Source organism: Candoia aspera, chromosome 7 (genome assembly GCF_035149785.1).
Source record: "Candoia aspera isolate rCanAsp1 chromosome 7, rCanAsp1.hap2, whole genome shotgun sequence".
Classification (NCBI taxonomy): Eukaryota; Metazoa; Chordata; class Lepidosauria; order Squamata; family Boidae; genus Candoia; species Candoia aspera.
In genome coordinates this window covers 70,930,312-70,952,347 of record NC_086159.1, presented here as the reverse complement: position 1 = coordinate 70,952,347, position 22,036 = coordinate 70,930,312, and the positions used below count along the sequence as shown (strand labels likewise).

Genomic DNA, 22,036 nt, shown 5'->3' with positions numbered 1-22,036 from the left:
AATGGTGCAGCCTCAAAGAAAGAAGCAGAAATTTTAGTTGGATGGGAATTTCCTCCATGCTGTGCATGGATTATGGCATAAAATAATTTTGGACTTGGGACCACTAGGGTATAAAATAATTCTATCCTATGTAAATAATTACATAGGATTTAGCTGCTTAATATTACAGCATTCAACTCTTCAATCTGCAGTTACTAGCAGTGATTAGAAACATGTCTCAGCTGTTGAATAATTCCAAACTTTATAAAGGGGAAGGTTGTGCAGAAGGTGGTGGGATATCAGCTGTAGATGATCTCAACATTTTCAGCCTGGCCATGGTACATCAAACTTGTTCTGTTGGATGACCTTCATCAGGACCTCAAGGAGAAGAGTGCATTTAGATCTCCAGCATTGATGTGATCAGACATAGTATCTTTCTGGAACAGCTGCCCAGGGCTGATGGGGACCTGGTGGTTTTCCCCTTAAGACTGCTATAGGGCTCAGCAGCCACCTGCTTTTTAACATGAATGTGGAATTGCTGGTAGATCATCTGCCAGTTCAGGGTGAGGTATCATCAGTATTCTGATACAAAGTTAAGCATCTCTACCTTGGTGGAGAATGCAGTGGAAATCTTCACCCAGTGTTTGGAAGTTACTGGGGACTCAGTGGGATGAAATAAACTGAAAATGAACCCTTGCAAAACTCCAGTGCTGTTTGTCCAAGAACCATCTTGCTGTCTGTCAGCTTCTGCTTCTGTGATGGGATGGTAATCTTCCTAAAGGAGCAGGTCTGTAATTTGGGGTTTCTTCTGGATTTGTAGTACTGGATTAGTAGATGGAGATCACGGGAACATTTACCTAATATGCTAATTGCAGCCATACCTAAATTGGGAAGGCTTAGCAACAGTAACTTTCACCTCAATCTCTTCAAGTTTCAACCACTACAACATGATTTATGTGGGACTGTCTTTGAAGATTACTTGGAAGCTGCAGTTGGGGAAAAATGTGGCAGCTACAGCCATATTATATTGGTTCAGTGGGCGGTATATTAACTTCCAATCCAGATCCAATTCAGTGTGTTGGTTTTAACCTTACATGCCTTGGTTCCACCATATTTTCAGAATTATGTAGAACCAGCCTGTCCTATATGCTCATCCAGGCCTGCAACTACGGGCTGTGTCACCCGGGGCAAACATGGATTCCATGCCCATTTTGGTGCCCCCCCAGTGCTCATTTTGGTGCCCCCCCAGTGCGGCGCCCAGGGCACATGCCCTGTTTGCCCCCCCCCCAGTTGCAGTCCTGTGCTCATCCCAAGAAGTGTCTACCATCCCCCTCATTTGACGGACATCTTGCATAGCGTCCCTGAGCAGTTCAGTTGGCACCCTCATTGCTAACCAAAAATGATATTGCCCAGTAAAGCACAGTGACCCTGATTGTTGCCACTGAGATTAGATGCCAATAAGGGATCCATTCTTTACCATTGTAATTGTTTTGTTACCTGTGCTTCTAATGTGTTTATTGTTATTTCAAACAACCCATACATACAAACATATATATATCAGTGGTATATACCAGTGGAAAACTTACACCAAAAACACCAAGGTTAGTGGTGTTGCAGGAGAGGGCCAAAAAAATAATTTTATTAGTTCCAAAGCTAGTATATTTTAGTGAGTCACTGGTCTTTTGCACCCAAATGAAGAGCCATAAGTTCACATACATTTGATGACCATATAAAATGGTCATCAAAGACAGTTCAAGCATGAGTATACACTAGCAAAAGACCTCAAATACAGAAAGAATTGCTAATAAGGAAAGAATATAACGGCAAAGAGAGATGCAGGTATCCTTCATGGTGGGTAGGCACTGCAGAGATTCCTTGAAGTGCAACATAGCAGCTCCAACTCAGAAGGAGTCTAATAGCACCTTTACCATCTAACAAATGTTATTAAAATGCATAATAAAATTTGTTAGTTGGAAAAGGTGCTACTAGACTTATGATTTTTCACTACACTAGACTAACACAGCTCTCTTCCTACAAGGCTGTAATGTTATTCTAATAAGCAGTCCCTTTACTGCAGAGGGAAGAGAGATAAATAGCTTGAATCTACTGCCTCCTCTAAAGGCATTAGCTCTATAATCAATTAGTCATGAACAGGCACAAATCTGCATAGTAAAGAGAAATCCATTCTTAAAGGTGCTACAGGAAAAGTGCAACAAAAGACATACACTGTATGCAATAATATATTTTATAAGTAGTAGTAGTATAACTTTATTGATTAGTCAATTGACCATATCAAAAAATTGGGCATCAGCCACAATAAAATACAGTAACATAAGGCAGATAAGATACAATAAGATAAGATAAAATAGACTAGAGTGAGATAAAATAAGATAAAATACAGTGAGGTGAAATAGAGATAAAGGGGTAAGATACAAGAGTATAAGATAATGCAGAAGCTTATAATAAGATGATTGATAAAATACCAAAACAGTATGTGTTGGGGTGAATTCATCACCTTTGCATGCCACCCCAATGTGTTCTGTAAAATGTTGTTTTATAAGTAAGCATTTGATTACCTGATTGGACCAGAGTTCTTATTCTAACACTCCAGAATAGAAATTGTAAATAAGTAAAGTAAGCAACAGGCTGGGTTTGTACAACACACTAAGCTACTGAAGACTAACCAAGGTCAACGATCAACAAGTTTGGCATGTTGTGGGAGTGCAGCTGCTAAATTGTTAGCTACCCTGGCTATCCCTGTTGTTTGGCCATAGCCACCCAGCAGACAAGGACTGGAAGATGCAAGGAAATAAACAGCATTCACACTTTAGGGCAATCTGTAAAAGTACCTCACTTTCTCTGCTAAATTCACATATAGCATGCTAGGTAAGAAATATACTGTGGAATAGCAGAATAAAATGTTTGCTTTCATAATACATTGGGAAGCCTTGCAGGCATTAACCAAGTTCAACAAGGCTTTATTAATTGAGCTTGGCAACCTCTAACTCATGATGATATTTATTTAACAGTTAAGCCACTGGGAACTTCCTTCAATTATGCCTCATGGAATTTAATAGCTGCTCTGTAGGAACATGTTTGCTGGGGATAATCATTACACTGTTTACTGAATCCTCTATGTGCTTTACCATCTCAAAGAAAACTGAAATATAATGATTTTCAAATGTAGTGATTTGTTTTATCCTAAGAGGATTGGTCTCTAATTCACAGGAACTGAGGAACTGTAACAGAGTAAGGAGAGCATTCCTAGAAATGTTATGTATAAATCAGGAAACCATGTTTTCAAAATTACATATAGTACTTTCAGACGATGGCCTCTGTTGTACCTAGAATGGGAAAATTCCCCATCTAACCAATATGTTTTTTTTAAAAAAGTAGATGATACTCTATGATCTACAGTTGAAATTGTTATAGAATCAGGGCAAAATATGTGAGGAATGAAAAAATAAGCTAGGAGAACATAAGATACAAGAATATAGCAGTTGTAGACTTGTTATATGACTCAGTTCCCCCCACCCCCACATCCCCAAGTGAGGTTTCTACATGCCACACCCAAGTTGATAGCCAAATGCCTTTCATTCTGTTAATGTGAAGCTTTGTGTTCATTTCTGTATGTTTTCTGGGCAAGATCTCCAGACAAATGCTTAGTCAGATCTTTGTTTGCAAAATTAAGAAAAAGTCTTTAAGCTTCTTCACAGCATGAATGTAGCATAACTAAGCAAATAACAGTTTATTTTCTCTGGCTAATTTCACTAACACATTTTCTGAGAATTTTCAGGCATCTTATAAATGGTTGACAATGTTTTATCTCCCGCTTCCTTGAAGGGTGCTAGCAAATTAGCCTAGCAATTGCTCTGCTGGGTACAATATTGTATCCAACTCAGTATACTGTCTATACTGATCTAAAGAAGTAACTGACTTTACTCCAGCTTCATCTTTCTCAGCTGACTTGTGATTTCCTTCATCAGTGTGTTCCAGTTTGTATTCATTGGACTATTGAACAAAGGCCAATTTCAAAGGAAGGTGGATTTTTTCCCCTTTGGCTGGTTGTTCATGTTAGTGTTCCCTTCCATTTGGATTTGGTAGAGACCAATCAGTTGCTTTCAAGACTTCTAGGACAGAAATATAAAAGCCTTAATAGGAAAGAGAACATGTTCTCATATAAACGTTTATCACCGTTGCCCTTTTTTTCCCTAAAATTGAGGGTTGTTGTTGTTTATTCGTTTAGTCGCTTCCGACTCTTCGTGACTTCATGGACCAGCCCACGCCAGAGCTTCCTGTCGGTCGTCAACACCCCCAGCTCCCCCAGGGACGAGTCCATCACCTCTAGAATATCATCCATCCATCTTGCCCTTGGTCGGCCCCTCTTCCTTTTGCCTTCCACTCTCCCTAGCATCAGCATCTTCTCCAGGGTGTCCTGTCTTCTCATTGTGTGGCCAAAGTATTTCAGTTTTGCCTTTAATATAATTCCCTCAAGTGAGCAGTCTGGCTTTATTTCCTGGAGGATGGACTGGTTTGATCTTCTTGCAGTCCAAGGCACTCTCAGAATTTTCCTCCAACACCACAGTTCAAAAGCATCGATCTTCCTTCGCTCAGCCTTCCTTATGGTCCAGCTCTCGCAGCCATATGTTACTACAGGGAACACCATTGCTTTAACTATGCGGACCTTTGTTGTCAGTGTGATGTCTGCTCTTAACTATTTTATCAAGATTTGTCATTGCTCTTCTCCCAAGGATTAAGCATCTTCTGATTTCCTGACTGCAGTCAGCATCTGCAGTAATCTTTGCACCTAAAAATACAAAGTCTTTCACTGCTTCTACATTTTCTCCCTCCCGCCAGTTATCAATCAAGCTGGTTGCCATAATCTTGGTTTTTTTGAGGTTTAGCTGCAAACCAGCTTTTGCACTTTCTTCTTTCACCTTCATCATAAGGCTCCTCAGTTCCTCTTCGCTTTCAGCCATCAAAGTGGTATCATCTGCATATCTGAGATTGTTAATGTTTCTTCCAGAGATTTTAACTCCAGCCTTGGATTCCTCAAGGCCAGCTTGTTGCATGATGTGTTCTGCATACAAGTTGAATAGGTAGGGTGAGAGTATACAGCCCTGCTGTACTCCTTTCCCAATCTTAAACCAGTCCGTTGTTCCGTGGTCTGTTCTTCCTGTTGCTACTTGGTCGTTATACAGATTCTTCAGGAGGCATACAAGATGACTTGGTATCCCCATACCACTAAGAACTTGCCACAATTTGTTATGGTCCACACAGTCAAAGGCTTTAGAATAGTCAATAAAACAGAAATAGATGTTTTTCTGAAACTCCCTGGCTTTTTCCATTGTCCAGCGGATATTGGCAATTTGGTCTCTAGTTCCTCTGCCTTTTCTAAAGCCAGCTTGTACATCTGGCAATTCTCGCTCCATGAACTGCTGAAGTCTACCTTGCAGGATCTTGAGCATTACCTTACTGGCATGTGAAATGAGTGCCACTGTTCGATAGTTTGAACATTCTTTAGTGTTTCCCTTTTTGGTATGGGGATATAAGTTGATTTTTTCCAGTCTGATGGCCATTCTTGTGTTTTCCAAATTTGCTGGCATATAGCATACATTACCTTGACAGCATCATCTTGCAAGATTTTGAACAGTTCAGCTGGGATGCCGTCGTCTCCTGCTGCCTTGTTATTAGCAATGCTTCTTAAGGCCCACTCAACCTCACTCTTCAGGATGTCTGGCTCTAGCTCACTGACCACACCGTCAAAGCTATCCCCGATATTGTTATCCTTCCTATACAGGTCTTCTGTATATTCTTGCCACCTTTTCTTGATCTCTTCTTCTTCTGTTAGGTCCTTGCCATCTTTGTTTTTGATCATACCCATTTTGGCCTGGAATTTACCTCCGATGTTTCTAATTTTCTGGAAGAGGTCTCTTGTCCTTCCTATTCTATTGTCTTCTTCCACTTCCGCGCATTGCTTGTTTAAAAATAATTCCTTATCTCTTCTGGCTAACCTCTGGAATTTTGCATTTAATTGGGCATATCTCCCCCTATCACTGTTGCCTTTTGCTTTCCTTCTTTCTTGGGCTACTTCTAGTGTCTCAGCAGACAGCCATTTTGTCTTCTTGGTTTTCTCTTTCTTTGGGATGTATTTTGTTGCCGCCTCCTGAACAATGCTGCCAACTTCTGTCCAGAGTTCTTCCGGGACCCTATCTACTAAGTCCAGTCCCTTAAATCTATTCTTCACCTCCGCTGCATATTCCTTCGGAATATTAGTGAGCTCATATCTAGCTGATCTGTAGGTCTTCCCTAATCTCTTTAGTCTGATCCTAAATTGTGCAAGAAGAAGTTCGTGATCGGAACTACAGTCAGCTCCAGGCCTTGTTTTTACCGACTGTACAGATGTCCGCCACCTTTGGCTGCAAAGGATGTAATCAATCTGATTTCAGTGTTGTCCATCTGGTGAAGTCCATGTATAAAGCCGCCTCTTAGGTTGTTGGAAGAGAGTGTTTGTTATGCAGAGTGAATTCTCTTGGCAAAATTCTATCAGCCTATGTCCTGCTTCATTTTGTTCTCCCAGGCCATACTTACCTGTAATTCGAGGTGTCATTTGACTGCCCACCTTAGCATTCCAGTCTCCTGTGATGAAAATAACATCTCTTTTAGGCGTGTTGTCCAGTAGGTGCTGCAGATCCTCATAGAACTGCTCTACTTCAGCTTCTTCAGCATCTGTGGTTGGGGCGTATATTTGGATCACTGTGATGTTAGATGGCTTGCCCTGAATTCGAATTGAGATCATTCTGTCGTTTTTTGGGTTGTATCCAAGCACTGCTTTAGCCACTTTACTATTAATTATGAAGGCTACTCCATTTCTTCTGTGGTCCTCTTGTCCGCAGTAGTAGATCTGGTGGTCATTTGATGTGAAGTGGCCCATTCCAGTCCATTTCAGTTCACTGACGCCCAGAATGTCTATCTTTAATATTGACATCTCACCAATAACCACATCCAATTTGCCCTGGCTCATAGATCTTACATTTCAGGTTCCAATGGTGTGTTGATCCTTAGAACATCGGATTCGCCGTTCACCACCAGCACCGTCGGCCGCTAGCCGTCCTTTCAGCTTTGAGCTAGCTGCGTCATCACGTCTGGGGCTAGTTGAACTCATCCTCTGTTCCTCCCCAGTAGCATTTTGACCATCTTCCGACCTGGGGGTCTCATCTTCCGATGGTATACCAAAATTGAGGGTAAAGTGTTCTAAATCAACTGTATATAATTTTTATTTTTAAGGAAAAATGAACACATTCAACTCATGTTATCATCACAGGGTACTTGAAAAGAAGAAAACAAATTGGTTTCAAAATCCTGCTAAGATTCATTTAAAAGCTTATGCAGAGCCTTTCTTAAATCATATACAATATATATAATCCTGGGTATTTTTCATTTGTCACCTTCTTTCAGGTAATTAGAGATGGCTTTTAAGTATTTTTTTAACATATTTCTGGCAGTAAATGAGAAGGAGGAAGAGACTGCATGCAACTCCAGTCTTCTCTACTGAAGAATATCCAAGCCAAAAGAAAGGACCCCATGCTGGGTAACATTTGCCTCTTTCACACAATAACCTATAAGCTGAATCCAAAATCATTTTGCTCTGTTGGGCTTCCTTTAAAGAAATGGGAACTCCAAATTCTGTCAATGAGATACAAACAGCTCACTCCTTGCATTAGCAAGGTAATTACCAAAAGAATGAATGAAACTACAGCATAATGTCTGCTACACTTGAGCATCACTGTTGTTGATGGCCAGATGGCCAGATTGCAGTAATGGGCTTGACAGATGTCCAAAGGACAAAACACCAGTGTGATATTATATAGCTTCTGATCATAACTATAGTCCTGCAATCTGAGAATTTATTATTCAGTATAGACATAGATGGTCTTGATTGCTCAGGCCTATTTTCAAGCCACCTGCTTGATAGCTTACATATGAGTCTTAGCAGAATCACCTACCACAGCTTACCTGCTTTATTCCAGTTAATCATCTGTGATGTGTCCATTTGGTCCTGCTTGTTCAATAGCCTTATATTCAAAAAGCCTTAGGATCATGAAACGCAATCTGGCCATGATTTAAACTGAAGCTTGCAGAGGCATCCATGGATCTAGTAATCTATCAGCATGAAGAATATCTTCATGTGACCATAAGGAGAAAGGAGAGTGAAATGAAATAGAAAAAAACTTTTTCTCATATTCACCAATATATGATAGGATGAAAAGAAATTATTTCTGCAGTTTAATACTCTGCCCAATAATATTCCCTCTGCATTGCCTAGTTTCCACCCTTCTTCCTTTCTTTCTTCTTTCTCAAATATCCCTGATTGCCAGGATCTAAACATGGAAGTCTCTGAAAAAGCAAAACAAAGGCTTCTTTTGGGAGTTAGCATCTCCACCTTCAGCAGTCTCCCAAACCCATCCAGAGGTCTTTTTGTCTTCATCCATCTGGAAGGAAAACTTGAAACGTGAATGGCATCACGCAATGCATACACACATGAGCATTCACACACATATTTCTGAGAGCTTTAATCGTAAGCCACCAAGGAACTAATTTTGGGTGTAAAGAAGAGTATGCAAACTACAGTCCTTCCTCTCTTCCTTATTTTGTTGTGATTATACAGATCTTCTGCTTGCTCCCTAATTCTGTTTAACCAGCCTTCTCACCGCCTTACTTTTGACAGAAATTTCATGCTGAAAAATACCACAAATATGTGCATGTCCAAATGGATATCTATAGGTGGTTGGTGGAAGAACTCCATGCTCAATCAGCAAGAGTGGAGTGTTTTGTTATTATTTTAAAGAAGCCACACAATTGCATTTCCTACAACAACTATAACATTGTCCCAGAAGCTCTAAATACAGGAAATCAAACTCCAGGCAGTTATGTTTGGACCAATTAGGAATGAGTGGATACCTACATCTAAATCAATGTCCCATTGATCAGGGCTCCTGAAACATTAAAAGAATACTTTTTACACTAGCAGAATTCTAACATCATTGGAAAACTGCTTCAGCCTTTCTTCTCCCCTTACTATATTCAAAAGTATTGATCACCTCATTGTCAATCATTATATCAGATATGAAAAAGATTTAGATTTTGAAAGGGAAGAAAATTAGTTTACTGCATTGAAGAGGGAAACAACATCACCCAGTTAAATTGATTACCTTGATCTTGAGACAAAGGTGGGCTTACATAATAGTTGTGCTACAATCAGAGTTTTAGTTTCTAGCCTGGTTTATTTCCCCAGCATTTGTTAATCATGTTCTAGAGACCTTCCCATTTTGGGAATCACCTTAAGAATAGGGTTGTTATTATGGTTGGTCGCACAGTCAGCCAGATGTTTAGACTGGATTTGGCATTTTTGTCTACCTGTCAAGTCCTTCCCAAGGACCTGGGATAGGCAGATGTTGTTGTTTGATGGTGTTAAAGGTATCATCGCAGGATATGAGCTGTTCCAAGTAAAGCTGCCTTTTGCAATTGACTGATGGTGATTTTGTCAATGCCGATGGTGTTCAAGTGGTGCTCCAGATGTTTTGGAATTGCACCTGAGGCACCCATTACTATTGGTACTATCTTTGCTTTCTTTTGCCACACTCATTCTACTTCTATTTGCAGGTCTTTAGATTTTGTGATTTTGTGGTGGTTGTTGCTTTTGTTGTTGTTACGATAGCAGAGTTGCCATGATCTCTGGCCTCCCAGCCAGGAAGAGCAAAAGGCACAGAGACTGATCAGAGCAGATATTATGTAGACAGACAGAAACTTTATTTCAATCATTGACTGATAAAAAATACATTTTATAAACAAACAAAGCAAAGTTATCCCCTAATATCAATAACTTCGCCCACATGTGGGCGAAGCTTACATGTAATGTAGTAGAATGTTGCTACTTTCAGAGAAATGCGTTTATCTTGGTTATTTAACAGACAATGCAAATAAAATTTATCAGAGTGCCCCGGGAATTTAAATAAAAGGGGGGTAATCAACTGGTGGCAAATGTCCATATAGAACTGACAGGACAAAAGAACATGGGCTGTGGTTTCTATGGCACTCGTGTCACAGGGGCAATATTGGATCTCATATGGGGTTTTCCTGTATTTCCCTTCTAAAACAGCTGTGGGAGGCCATTAAATCTGGCTAAAGATAGGACTGTCCTGAATTTGGGAACTGTAATATAATGTACTGTAAATATGAAGCTGGTTTAGGCACTAAGATTTGGTTATTAACAATTATATTATGAGAAAAAGCAGCAATTTCTGTTTGGCCTTCTATGTCTAAGATCCTTTGCCTTAGTATTGATCTAGCTTGTTCTGACTCTAAGGCAAATATGGCATTGCTGGAGAAGCCATAGAGACTCAGTCTCCTTTAAATAGCTATTTCCCAAGAAGATTTGAAGTTAGATGCGTCAGTCCTCTGCGGTTGTGATGTAATTTTAGCCGGTAAATAAGGATATTTATCCAGAGATTAGTTTACTGAGTCCTGCTGTTGAAGTACAGCATTTGGAATGCAGTGGGTAACACTATCTTATATAGTGTTCACAGAGAATTGAAAGGGGCACAAGCGTGATCTTTTTTACAATAACTTTATTAAATTTTAAAACAGAGAGGTAAAATCTAACAGAAACTAATAAAGAAAAAGAGAACAGAAGTGCAGAAAAAGAAGAAAACAGAAATAGAAAAAACTCCCGACTCCTTTTACAACAGTTATAAGTAAAACTTACATTAAACTCTTACTCTAAGGTAACAACATAACATCCATTTTTTCTATTGTCAGCTAATATTATTAATCATCAAATCCGTATGTCATAACTTCAGGGGCACAAGCACAGTTTGAACTTGTCAGAGCAATTGTTTACAACTGGTAAGAAATGCAGATGGAGTTGCCCAAAGAATCAAGGGCATCCTGTCCAGTACAAGAACATTCTGTACTGGTAGGGCACTTAGCTTAACAATAACACAGAGGCCATGCTAATTGCTGCTGTCGATTAACAGTCTGGCCCACATAGCACTGGGACAGGAGGATCTGTAAGGGCATTCTTTTTCTACACCCTTAAGGAGATTGCTCTTGTCAAGACATACAATTTCTAAATCAAAGCCATTTACGATACAGGGAGGACCTATGCTAAACAGAGTCAGTTTGAAATGTGTAGAAAAAGTTGCAATAGCTAAAGCTATTGTGGCTGACCATGTATCAACAGAGACAGAAGACAGGAAATTTAAAAAAAAAAAAAAATCAGAGGCTCAACTAATACAAGTGATTGAATGAAGACCAATAAATATACAGAAATCTAAGATCACTTATATTGACTAATTACAAAGTTGCATAGACTCAACTTCATTTTCACACCATAAATACTGGCCAGAGTAAACCAGAGATTTGGGGGATGGAGGGGTCAGATGAAAGACCCCCTCCCACTTCAAAAGAGTATATGGTCAGTTGCAATCTATATATTGTCAATTGTTCTAGTTGGCCTAGTGACTTCTTGCATTCTCTACGTGCTGAATCATCCAAACTTTCTTCAGGGTAACTTAACATGGAGTTCATTTTTACTAACCAAATGTAGTTAAACATTTCAGTGAAAAAGTAACTGCAGTCAAAAGTACTTGGGTGAAATTAGAAAAATGATCTTCAGAAATGATTGTTTCCTTTTAGCTTTCCTAGTTAACTAGCAACAAGTCCAACAAAGACATATTTGAAGCATTTACTGGCTTTGCTCCAATAATGACATACAAAAGTAGAATTATAATAGCTTTTAAAAACAACAATATACCAACCAATTGCATTTTAGAAGTCCTGTGTGAACCTTGGAATCATTAGGCACAGTGCACATTTTTCATATTGCACAATTACGGAAACATCTGTTCTATATAATGGTATGGCGGTGTTAAATTTGTTAATTAGCCCTCTGTAATAAGGTAAGCTGGCTGAACATTATATTCACCAGCATTTTTCCCATGACTTCCATATTTTATTTATGTGTCTATAGATAATAAGTTAAAATGTTTTGTGTCTATTCAAGGTCATCCGTTGATTCATGGAAGAAATCTGTTCCATACACCAGCTGAAGATGCAAATCACATAAATGTTGCCCAATTTAAAAAGCATAAAAGTGGGAAGATTTGTTTATTATTATCTGCTTAATTTATTGCTTCATTTTGCTTTATTTTTCAGGACAGGTAAAGTTATGTGTCCTATCTCTGTTGCATTAATGCTATGATATCTTGGGTGAAGATATATAATCTCAAGAAGACAGAGAGAATGGGGACCATATTCTGCCAGCTGTCTTGCTTGGATGATGTGCTTTTCTGCTGCTGTTTGCATTATGGGTTTCTAGAGATATGAGATGTGCTGGCTACCAGCTTGGCTGGCTTCAAAAAAAGAAAGGTTGGACCAATTCATGAAAATCAATAGCTATTAGCCTTGATGGCAGGGTGACTGTCTCTGAAGGCCATCTGCTAGAAGACTAGTAGGCTTTCTTGTGCAGTTGGTTGGCCACTGTATAGGGGACTAGATGCTCCAGGGATCTGATCCAGCAGGGCACTGCTTCTGTTCTTAAGTTCTTATACCAGATTTTTGATTGCCCTGGAATTTTGGTCTGTACTGATACTGAGCAAATCTTTATACACATTTTAATATATATGAATGAATGAATGAATGAATGAATGAATGAATGAATGAATGAATGGGGCATGAATAGGGCAATGTTTATAACATACATTTCATTCTCCAAATGACAACCAATTAAAATTTGGTTTATCTCTGTTATTCATCTCTGTTCCTGAAGCATTTATTTGTTGTTCAGTCATTAAGTTATGTACAACTCTTCGTGACCACATGGACCATAGCATGCCAGGCCTTCCTGTCCTCCACCATCTCCCGGAGTATACTCAAATCCATGTTCATTGCATGAAGTATTTATTTACTGCATATCAGTGCCATCCAATAGCTGAAAACAAAAGTTAACAATGCAAAATAAATAAGAACAGGAAAACAATGCAAAATCAAAATATGTTAAAACAGCCTGAAAAATACCTATACATGGTTAAGAGTAAAAAGCTTGTTGAATCAAAAGTTCAGGAAGAAAACCCATTCACCTTTCCTTGGGGAAGACGTTCTGCAAATAGCTACCAGCAAGTTCTTGTGCAGATATTTTATCAACTTGGCACTCTTTCCATTGCTAAATGAGACTTAATTCTTGACAAAAAGATATCTAGAAAAGTCTGATTTCTTACTAAATCACTTTGCTCCAGAACCCAAACAAGTTACAACTGTGAACAGCAAAATAAATCCTACAAGCAGAAACTACTCTCTAGGACTGAGCAGCTTTTCCATTTTGATCTCCAGAAGATGCTTTGGCACATACAGGAGCAGCCACTTTAAGGTGTTACATTCACACTTCTGTGTGCTTCAAAGCAGTTTTTGAGATCAAACCAGAAATAATATTCAGCCTTCCTAGTTACACATTGAGATTAAAAAAAACAACAACATGATAATTAAAATTTATGAAGTGATGTACAGTTTGCATTGAAAAAAAAAGGATCAGTTCAGTCTTCTTGGATTCAGCATTTCACAAACATGGTGTCACTCCTGAAGAAGTTCATTCAGTCTTCATTCACTTTCCCTCTGAAAATGGTGTAGATTCATACAGGGAAAAGTGGCCTTTTAGTGCTTGGAAGACTGAAAGTAAGGGGAGCAAAAAAACATCAGAAAGAAGGGAAGAGAGAGAGAGAGAGATTTTTACATTGTCAGAGTCCTCTGCTTCAGCTTCTCATTAAGAAGTTATTAGAGCTTCTGAGATACTAGAACAACTTGTTAAATCCTTTAAAACTAAAAAATCTACTATTAGTTTTTATAGATATTTGCTATCAATAAATCAATTTGATATGCAGATGCTAAGACAGGAGTGGAATAAAGAATTAGAGGTTCCTATATTGCCTAGACAAAGGGAGAGCATTTTAACTTCTAGAGCAAGAGTGTCAGTGGACCTTAAACTACGACTTATACAACAAAAAATAATATTTAGAATTTATTGAACTCCATTTCATCTGTATAGAAAAGGACTGTCTAAGACAACATTCTGTTGGAGATGTAATAAGGACAATGCTTCTTTACGACACATGTTTTTACAATGTCTTATGCTTACCAAGTTTTGGGAGAAAGTAGTGGACCATATAAATCTGTGCAACAAAAATTAAGATTTTCAGAGGATAATATTCTTTTGAATTATATACCTAATACATGGAACTTGACAACTAGACAATGTAAATGGATTCTCCATGCCTTTACTATGGCCAAAAGACTGATATTGCACCATGCAAAGATAAATGTATGGCCCCATTTACTCAGTGGATTGAAGACCTGGTTACACTTGCCACCTATGAGAGGATTGCCTATAGATGTAGACTTTGTATGGACAAGTATAATGAAATATGGGACTCATTTACAGTAATTACACTAAGTTTAAAAAATGGTAGTCATACAAATGTATTAGAATTATATGTCCTTGAATACTATTTCTGTTAGATAAGTACAGTATATATAAAATTGTTACTGGTAGTTGCTATAAGGACATATTATACTATGGGGTTTTTTTTCTTTTCTTTTTTTGGTTGCACTGTTTCCACTTTTTTGTAAAGCATTTTTATATATATTTTTTCCTTGCTATGACAATGTATGTATCTCCATCAGTATTACCATTGTGTTTTGTTTTCTTTTTCTTTTGTTCTTAATTAAAAAACAATAAATAAATAAATAAAGCTGTAGACTAAGATCATGGGGTGAAATCTTTGCTCAGCTTTGAAATCATTTACAGTCATTGCAGTTGGATGGGCATACAAGTTCAATACACCGTTGTTAATCACACAGTCAGCCAGAAGTTTAGACTGGATTTGGCATTTTTGTCCACCTATCAAGTCCTTCCCAAGGACCTGGGATAGGCAGATGTTGTTGTTTGATGGTGTTAAAGGTATCATCGCAGGATATGAGCTGTTCCTTTTGCAATTGACTGATGGTGCTTTTGTCAACGCCGATGGTGTTCAAGTGGTGCTCCAGATGTTCTGGAATTGCACCTGAGGCACCTATTACTGTTGGTACTATCTTTGCTTTCTTTTGCCACAGTCGTTCTACTTTGATGGGCAGGCAACTTTTCTTCCACTAGTCCCGCATCATCATCATCATCATCATTTTAGATCATTAGTTGTTGTGAGAAGTTCCATGCATATAGCTGCCTGTTCTGGAAGAAAGGGAGGATCAAAAAGCTAATAATTTAATCTGTGGTGCTTTGAAATCCCCAGAACATTTGCATTTTATGACACACAGTCTGTTTGAATTAATTTGAACTGCTCCATCCCAATAAATTACATTTCAGTTAAAATTTATTTTTAAATTCATGCAAAGATGGTAAAGCAGTTTGGAAAAGCAATAGCAGAAGAGTTCCATGCTTACCGCTATGTCATCATTAGGTTCTCCAAGAGCAAAGACAAGAAGAACAAATGAACAATGTGTTTGAAGCAAATATAAATCTGTTTGCAGTGGTAATCCACAAGGTTTAAATTTCAGTGCAGATATTTTTGTTTTGCCATTGGTACGTATTCCTTATGCCAGAACTTTTCCAGCTTATTTCGTGAAGTGGGGAATGGCACCTGTCATGGAAGGATCGTAGAATCATAGAGTTGGAAGGCGTCTTATAAATCATCAACCTTGTTCAGGGCAGGATCCACTAGAGCATCCATGACAGATGACCATCCAGCATCCGCCTGAAGACTTCCCATAAAAGATAACTAGACCTCAGCCTTGTTGCCTTTTCAGCATCTTTAGATTTTCAGAGCCATTGCTATATGAGATGGGTGGTGAAGAAATTTGATAAATAAATAACTATGTTTAATACACTTTTTTTGTCCAAATGTCTGCTTAATTAGGTGGTTTCTATTATTTCTGAATTTGTCTTAGAGTGTGATTATTTTTTTTATTATTATTATTATAATAAATGCTCTATTTTGATTGGCTTTATTTTTCATTAGGCAATTTTGTGAGCAGAATAACAGGGTCTAAATACCCAATTAAATAAACAAGAAAACAGGGGAGAGGTAAGAGTGACAAACCATACATCTGAGTGCTAGCATCTATATATACATTCCACACTGAAATGTATATTTCTATCCACTAGTATATATATAAAAAAATATTATTATCAGTGAAATTTATCTGAGTTCCTTATTCCAGTGACTTTTTATAGACATTGAGATTGAGTACTGAAAGCTGAAAACTGCAGAATGAAATCAATAGAAAAAGGTTTCCCATGGACCCATTTTCTGATTTTTCTGGTTTTGTTTTGCTTCATCATAGATAATTACTACGGTACTCCAAAGCCTCCTGCTGAGCCAGCCCCACTACTATTAAATGTCACAGATCAGATACTCCCAGGTGCAACACCCAGTTCGGAAGGCAAACGGAAAAGAAACAAGTCAGTGAGTAACATGGAAAAGACGGGAATTGAACCTCCAGAAGAAGAGGAGGAAGAGAAAGCTGTGGTCAATGGCAATGGCACGGCAATCACACCAGGTGAGGGCATCTTCTCTCATGCTTCTATACCCAGCTTTTGCACATGCACACGCACACACACAAAACACCACTTACAACTCACAGATGGCAGTCTCTGAAGACACTCACTTCTTCCCTCCCATCCTGGAATATTCAAGATTTCTTCCCCTTGAGTCAGGATTCTGAACTTTCTTCTTTTCACTTCCTCTTATTAGCCAGAAGTAGGAGAAGAACAAAGAATTACAGAGAGCCATGATTCTGCTAGACTTTGCAGAGGGGAAGTGTCCTGATGGGTTTCTTCAGCAGCAGCCATGGTTTCACAAAACATCTAAGGTGGTGTTCACTTACCTCCAAGCTGAAACTGCACGCTGCATACATTTTCAGTTTTGTTTTACTTTTTAGAAAACTGCCTTCCCCCTTTTCAGCTTGTGCTCTAGTTCATTTACAGGGTTTAAAAACATGTGATCCTTTTCATCAATTGTTTTAAACTACTTTGTTCTTTAATAATTTACTCTTACGCAATCCCTTTTAGCACTCAGTATTAGGTGGAACTTATTCCTTTGTCTCAGGTCATTTCAAGGAGCTCTGCCTGATAATTTGAGCTGTAAGCAAATCATACCTAGCTTCTTCCCCCATGTCCTCCTCACAGGTCCAACTTCCAACCTTCCCACTTTGGCAGCACAGTCTCTCCCAGGAGAGCTTCACCCATGCTGGATGATCAGAAGCTCACCAGGCCCTTTGGAGAAGGAAAGGGGCTCTTTTAACTGCAGCTTACTTCACTATGTCTACTGGGAGAGCTAGGAAGAAGGAGGTCCAGAATTAGCAAGGGCACTCTTTTTCTGTTTCACTATCAGGGATTAGATTTTTTTTTCCTTTTTTTTTTTTTTTTTTTTTGGTAAATGGAACTGTTATTAGAAATGCAAGTGTTCTTTGGGACAGTCCACAAACCCATTTAAAATTTACAATATATAGCTATGAAATCCTTTCTAGTTCAATCAAATTAAATTGTAACTAAAGAGTTGAACATTTCTATCTTAGAAATTTCTATCTAACCAACCTATCATAGAAAGGTTAACCATGCGGTCCAAATCTGTTTTGACTTTTTCTTTGGCATTGTTGCATGATGGATTACAGTCCCAGAAATTTCTCTTTACAGTGACATCAGAGATCAGTCTTGGATTGGTTGGTTACTTGGTTGGTTAGTTTATAGCCATAGACCACAATTTTATATGTAGATTAAACAACAAAACATATAATAAAAATTAAATATTAAAAAGTGAAATAAATGGCTAATTGCTTCATTATACAAAAAACTAATACACTCTGATCCTATTTGGTTTAGCCTTTATCATCTTTCCTTGGTGCCCTGATTCATGATCAGGGTTTGCCATGCCATCATTGCCTATCACCTCAATGGGGATGAGATGGAGACTGCTGCATTTTGGCTTTATTGTTTTCCCCATCCTCTATTGTGTCTCCCCACTAATTGTCTCCAGGGTTCCTGGATTGCCCCAGTTTCCTCCTCTCTCAGCCTCAGAGTCTTGACTGATGATCAGTTGACTCTGTGATTTTACAGTGAGGGTTTCTAATTTTCATTTAATAAGAATTCATATGATCTGGGTGTTTCTGGTGTTGGGAAGTGAGGCTTTATTGGTTCATGCCTTGGTTGTTTCTTGTTTAGATTATTCCTCTAGTGTTCTGCAAGTGGCCCTGATCTTTCTTTCTGTCTTCTGTCCTTACATCAGAACAGGGCCATTCTGGCCTTTCCACATTAATCTTTTGTCTTGCTGCACTGCAGGACTCTTCAGTGGCTATCTGCAACAGAGACCACTATAAAATACTGGTGCTTATGTGCTGACCCTCTGGTTACAACCCCACAGTATTTGTCTGCCTTTATTTTTCCCTACAATCTCATTCACTTCTTCCATTTTCTGAGAAGGGTCTTCTTTCTGTTCCTTGCTCCAGGGTTGCAAACTCCAGGTTCTAGAACTTTCAGGGACCTGATTCCACAATTCTGGAATCTGCTCCCTCCTTCCCTATGCCTCTGTGAAAATTTGATCACATTTAAAAGGAGTTTAAAGAACTTTTTATATGACATGGTGATTAGTGTAGGGCATGGTTATCCCACTGTACTCTCATTAATACTGGCAATTCCATGGTTAATACCTACAGCATTTTATTTTATTTATGGATGTTTAGAGCCTTGGTGGTATCACAGAGCATTATTTCACTTGGTTTGTTTTAGTAGTTAATGTTTGTTTGGTGGTTTTCATGTGGAGTTGTGAACTAATTTTATTGGGCAGAATTCTGTAATTACTGGGTCTTGTACCAAGCCTTGGTGAAGGTGTATAATAAAACAATTAAACTATTATTACTATTAAAAGGTAAAGGTAAAGGTAAAGGTTTCCCTTGACATTAAGTCCAGTCGTGTCCAACTCTAGGGGGCGGTGCTCATCTCCGTTTCAAAGCCGAAGAGCCAGCGTTTGTCCGTAGACACTTCCTCCGTGGTCATGACTAAACGGAACACCGTTACCTGCCCGCTGAAGCGGTACCTATTAATCTACTCACATTTGCATGTTTTCGAACTGCTAGGTTGGCAGGAGCTGGGACTAGCAACGGGAGCTCACCCCATCACGCGGATTTGAACCACCGACCTTCCGATCGGCAAGCTCGGCAGCTCAGCGGTTTAACCCGCAGCGCCATAAAAGAAAGATGGCGCTCTCTTCATATATTTTTCATGAATTCACAGTTTGTTTGTAGGCCACCACTGGCTATGTTCATCCAACACAGTAAGTGTAGAGAAAATAGGGAATGGCCTTGAAGGGTAGAAGGAAGAGCCACAACGAAGGCAACGGTCATATAAGAAATGCTTGAGTCCGGGTCAGGAAAATGACATGAGAAAATGTCTCAGAGAAGGCCCTCCTTAGTTCACATGAAGATAAGGTGAGGGAGGGGGGAAGCACATTCAGACTTGCAAGATTCTATCGCTACAGCTGTTACAGTAAGAGTAGTACTGATCTATATGGCACTGGTTTCTTAATCTGATCTACCATGTTGGGCTGACAATAAGCTGCAAACCTTTATTTATAAACTGCAACAACATAAGCCAAAATCAAAAAAGCTGTATTATGGCTTTACATGATGTGTAATCTTGGTTGCATTGTTTCTTATGTTTTCTACTAAATCTGCATAAAGCAACTTTCCAGAAGGATCATGCAGATTCCTCTAAGACATCTGAACGTGTTTGTTTGTTTTTTTAACGCAAAAAGAGGTGACATTTCTGAGGATCTGCATAGCTCTAGGTAGGAGCCATAAAAAATATTAATCTAGACTATTAAACAGACTGTTTGGTGTGGGTTATATGCTCCTCACTAGTACAGGAGGTCCTTTGGCCATGCTGACCTATATAGGAAACTCTCCATACCTCCGACAAAGCTAATGAAGGAAAAAGTAGCATTGCCGCTGAATTTCACCAGGAGCAAATTTGCTGAGCAGGAAACAAAAAGTGCCTTTTTGGATAAAGCATATCAGCCATTTCATAGGAAATAAAGAGGATTTATACTAAGAGTAGAGATTTAGGCAGGAGCTAAGCAAAGTCTGTAACTGATCTCACAGTCCGCCTTATTCTAGTTTATTGGGAAGAGGTAGCCTTGATAAGTCTTCTGGTTTCTTCCAAGTTTGCAAATTGAACATCGTATCATTGTTGAACTTACATTTTATTCTGTAATGGACTTCAGAATGAATGCAAAGGGGAGGCAGAGAAATTGGTTATGCAGTGAGAGAAAGATTTTTTATAATTGCTGGCCCTATTCTGGGAAAATTCATATTGTTTTTTCATGCTTCTCTGCAGGCACACTGCAGGCCAACTAAGCATCCCCAGTTTGCTGTATACTTGGTGAATTTGTCTTCTGCATACTAGGCAGAAAATATCAAATGGTAGGATTCAACCAGCAATTTACTTGTTGCGATTAAGCACCAAATAAAACTCTGTTGCCCATCTCACAGTGAGAAAGCAAACAAAGACAAAGAACAAGTTAGTCACTGTGGGAAACAGATCTCTTTCTGGCCAACATGCAGAGCACATTTCTATCCCTTTCATCTCAGACATAATTCTTGGTTCTGAAATAATGACTTGGAAATGTGTTTCCTAAATAGCCATATTTGGATTATTATCCCTGAAACAAATCTGGTGCACTTTTTCTTGTTTTGAGCTTTCCATCACACTATGGCTTTCTTCTAGTGATTATGCTTATAATACCAATAATAAAAAAAAACCACTAACTCAATACATTATACAGCAAATCAGACGGCAGCAGAAAATGGTGTTTCTGTATCACGTCCTTCTCCATCATATAGCTTCTAGCACAGCTTAGTCATGATGATATCATGTCCTGATGTTTTTAATGATGCTCTTCTCATTGCCGGATGGAGAAAGTCTTTGTAGGAAGGGGGAGTGAGAGTTTTTTGAAGCCGATCCCTGAGATAGAAGTTAAAAATCCATCTGGCATTGTCCGCTTGAGGGCTGTTTCCAAATACCTACATTTATCTGCTGCTTTTTAGATCCTCAATCCAAGGTGAACCTGATCTTTCTTTCCTGCAATGAACAACAAAGTTTAAACAGGGTGGGTGAAGTTTCCTAGAGAGTCCCATCATTTTGAAAAGTTTTCTCTGTCATTTTTGTCAGCTGTATCCTGTGGATCATTCCTCGGGCAGTAGCGCAGCAACTGAAAAAGGGATTAGCAACTGAAAGGCTAAAATCTTGAAATGAAACAAGTGTTCCTTATAAGAAGGTAGGGTAGACTGTTTTGTTCCTTGAGGCAGAAAATCTGAGAAGTGCCTCTTCCCCACACTTTCACTTTATCACTTTATCATCATATCCATCTGGATAATGTTGATATCCAAAGCAATGACTTAACAGATACTTTTATTTTCTTCAGTCTTTCAATATGTTGTTCCAGTTAGGATCATGTTCTTTTTGTAGAGAGATCATCTCTCTATCTTGTAGAGATGTGTAATTGTAGGACCATCACTACGTCACTTTTTGTCCACTGTTGTAAACATAAGGTGTGTCCTACACATTTATATTTCCATTTTAACACTACTTTAATGACATCTTTAAATTTAGTCTATTGTAGAATTTCCCCATTTATGATTCAGCCTCTGAGCAAGATCTTTTCTGTTCATCTTTCCATTGTAAATTGTGTGACTTATAGAAGGGGAAAGAGAGCAACATCTGAGCTGAATTCCATCCTGATTCTTGACTTTGTGACTATATGTCATACTCCCTTGCAAATATGAGGGGAAAAGAATATTAAGAAATAGCCCTGGTAATAATATGACTTTGAAACTACAAAAATTTCCAGGGCAACCCAAAATTGACTAGAGCTTCTCCCCACTCAAAAATGTAGGATTATTGGACTCCTTTGAAACAGTTAACAAGTCTACTGCTTTAGAGTCAGATTTGTTCCTAGAT

General features: G+C 38.7%; 1 protein-coding gene across 1 annotated transcript in view; it reads left to right on the top strand.

The window, feature by feature from the left end:
- MAGI2 (membrane associated guanylate kinase, WW and PDZ domain containing 2) overlaps positions 1–22,036 on the top strand; it is a 713,008-nt gene that overhangs the window by 439,972 nt on the left and 251,000 nt on the right. Inside the window, exon 4 of the mRNA XM_063308087.1 lies at positions 16,369–16,584. Within this exon, the coding sequence (XP_063164157.1) occupies positions 16,369–16,584 (216 nt within the window). The remainder of the gene's footprint in view (positions 1–16,368; positions 16,585–22,036) is intronic.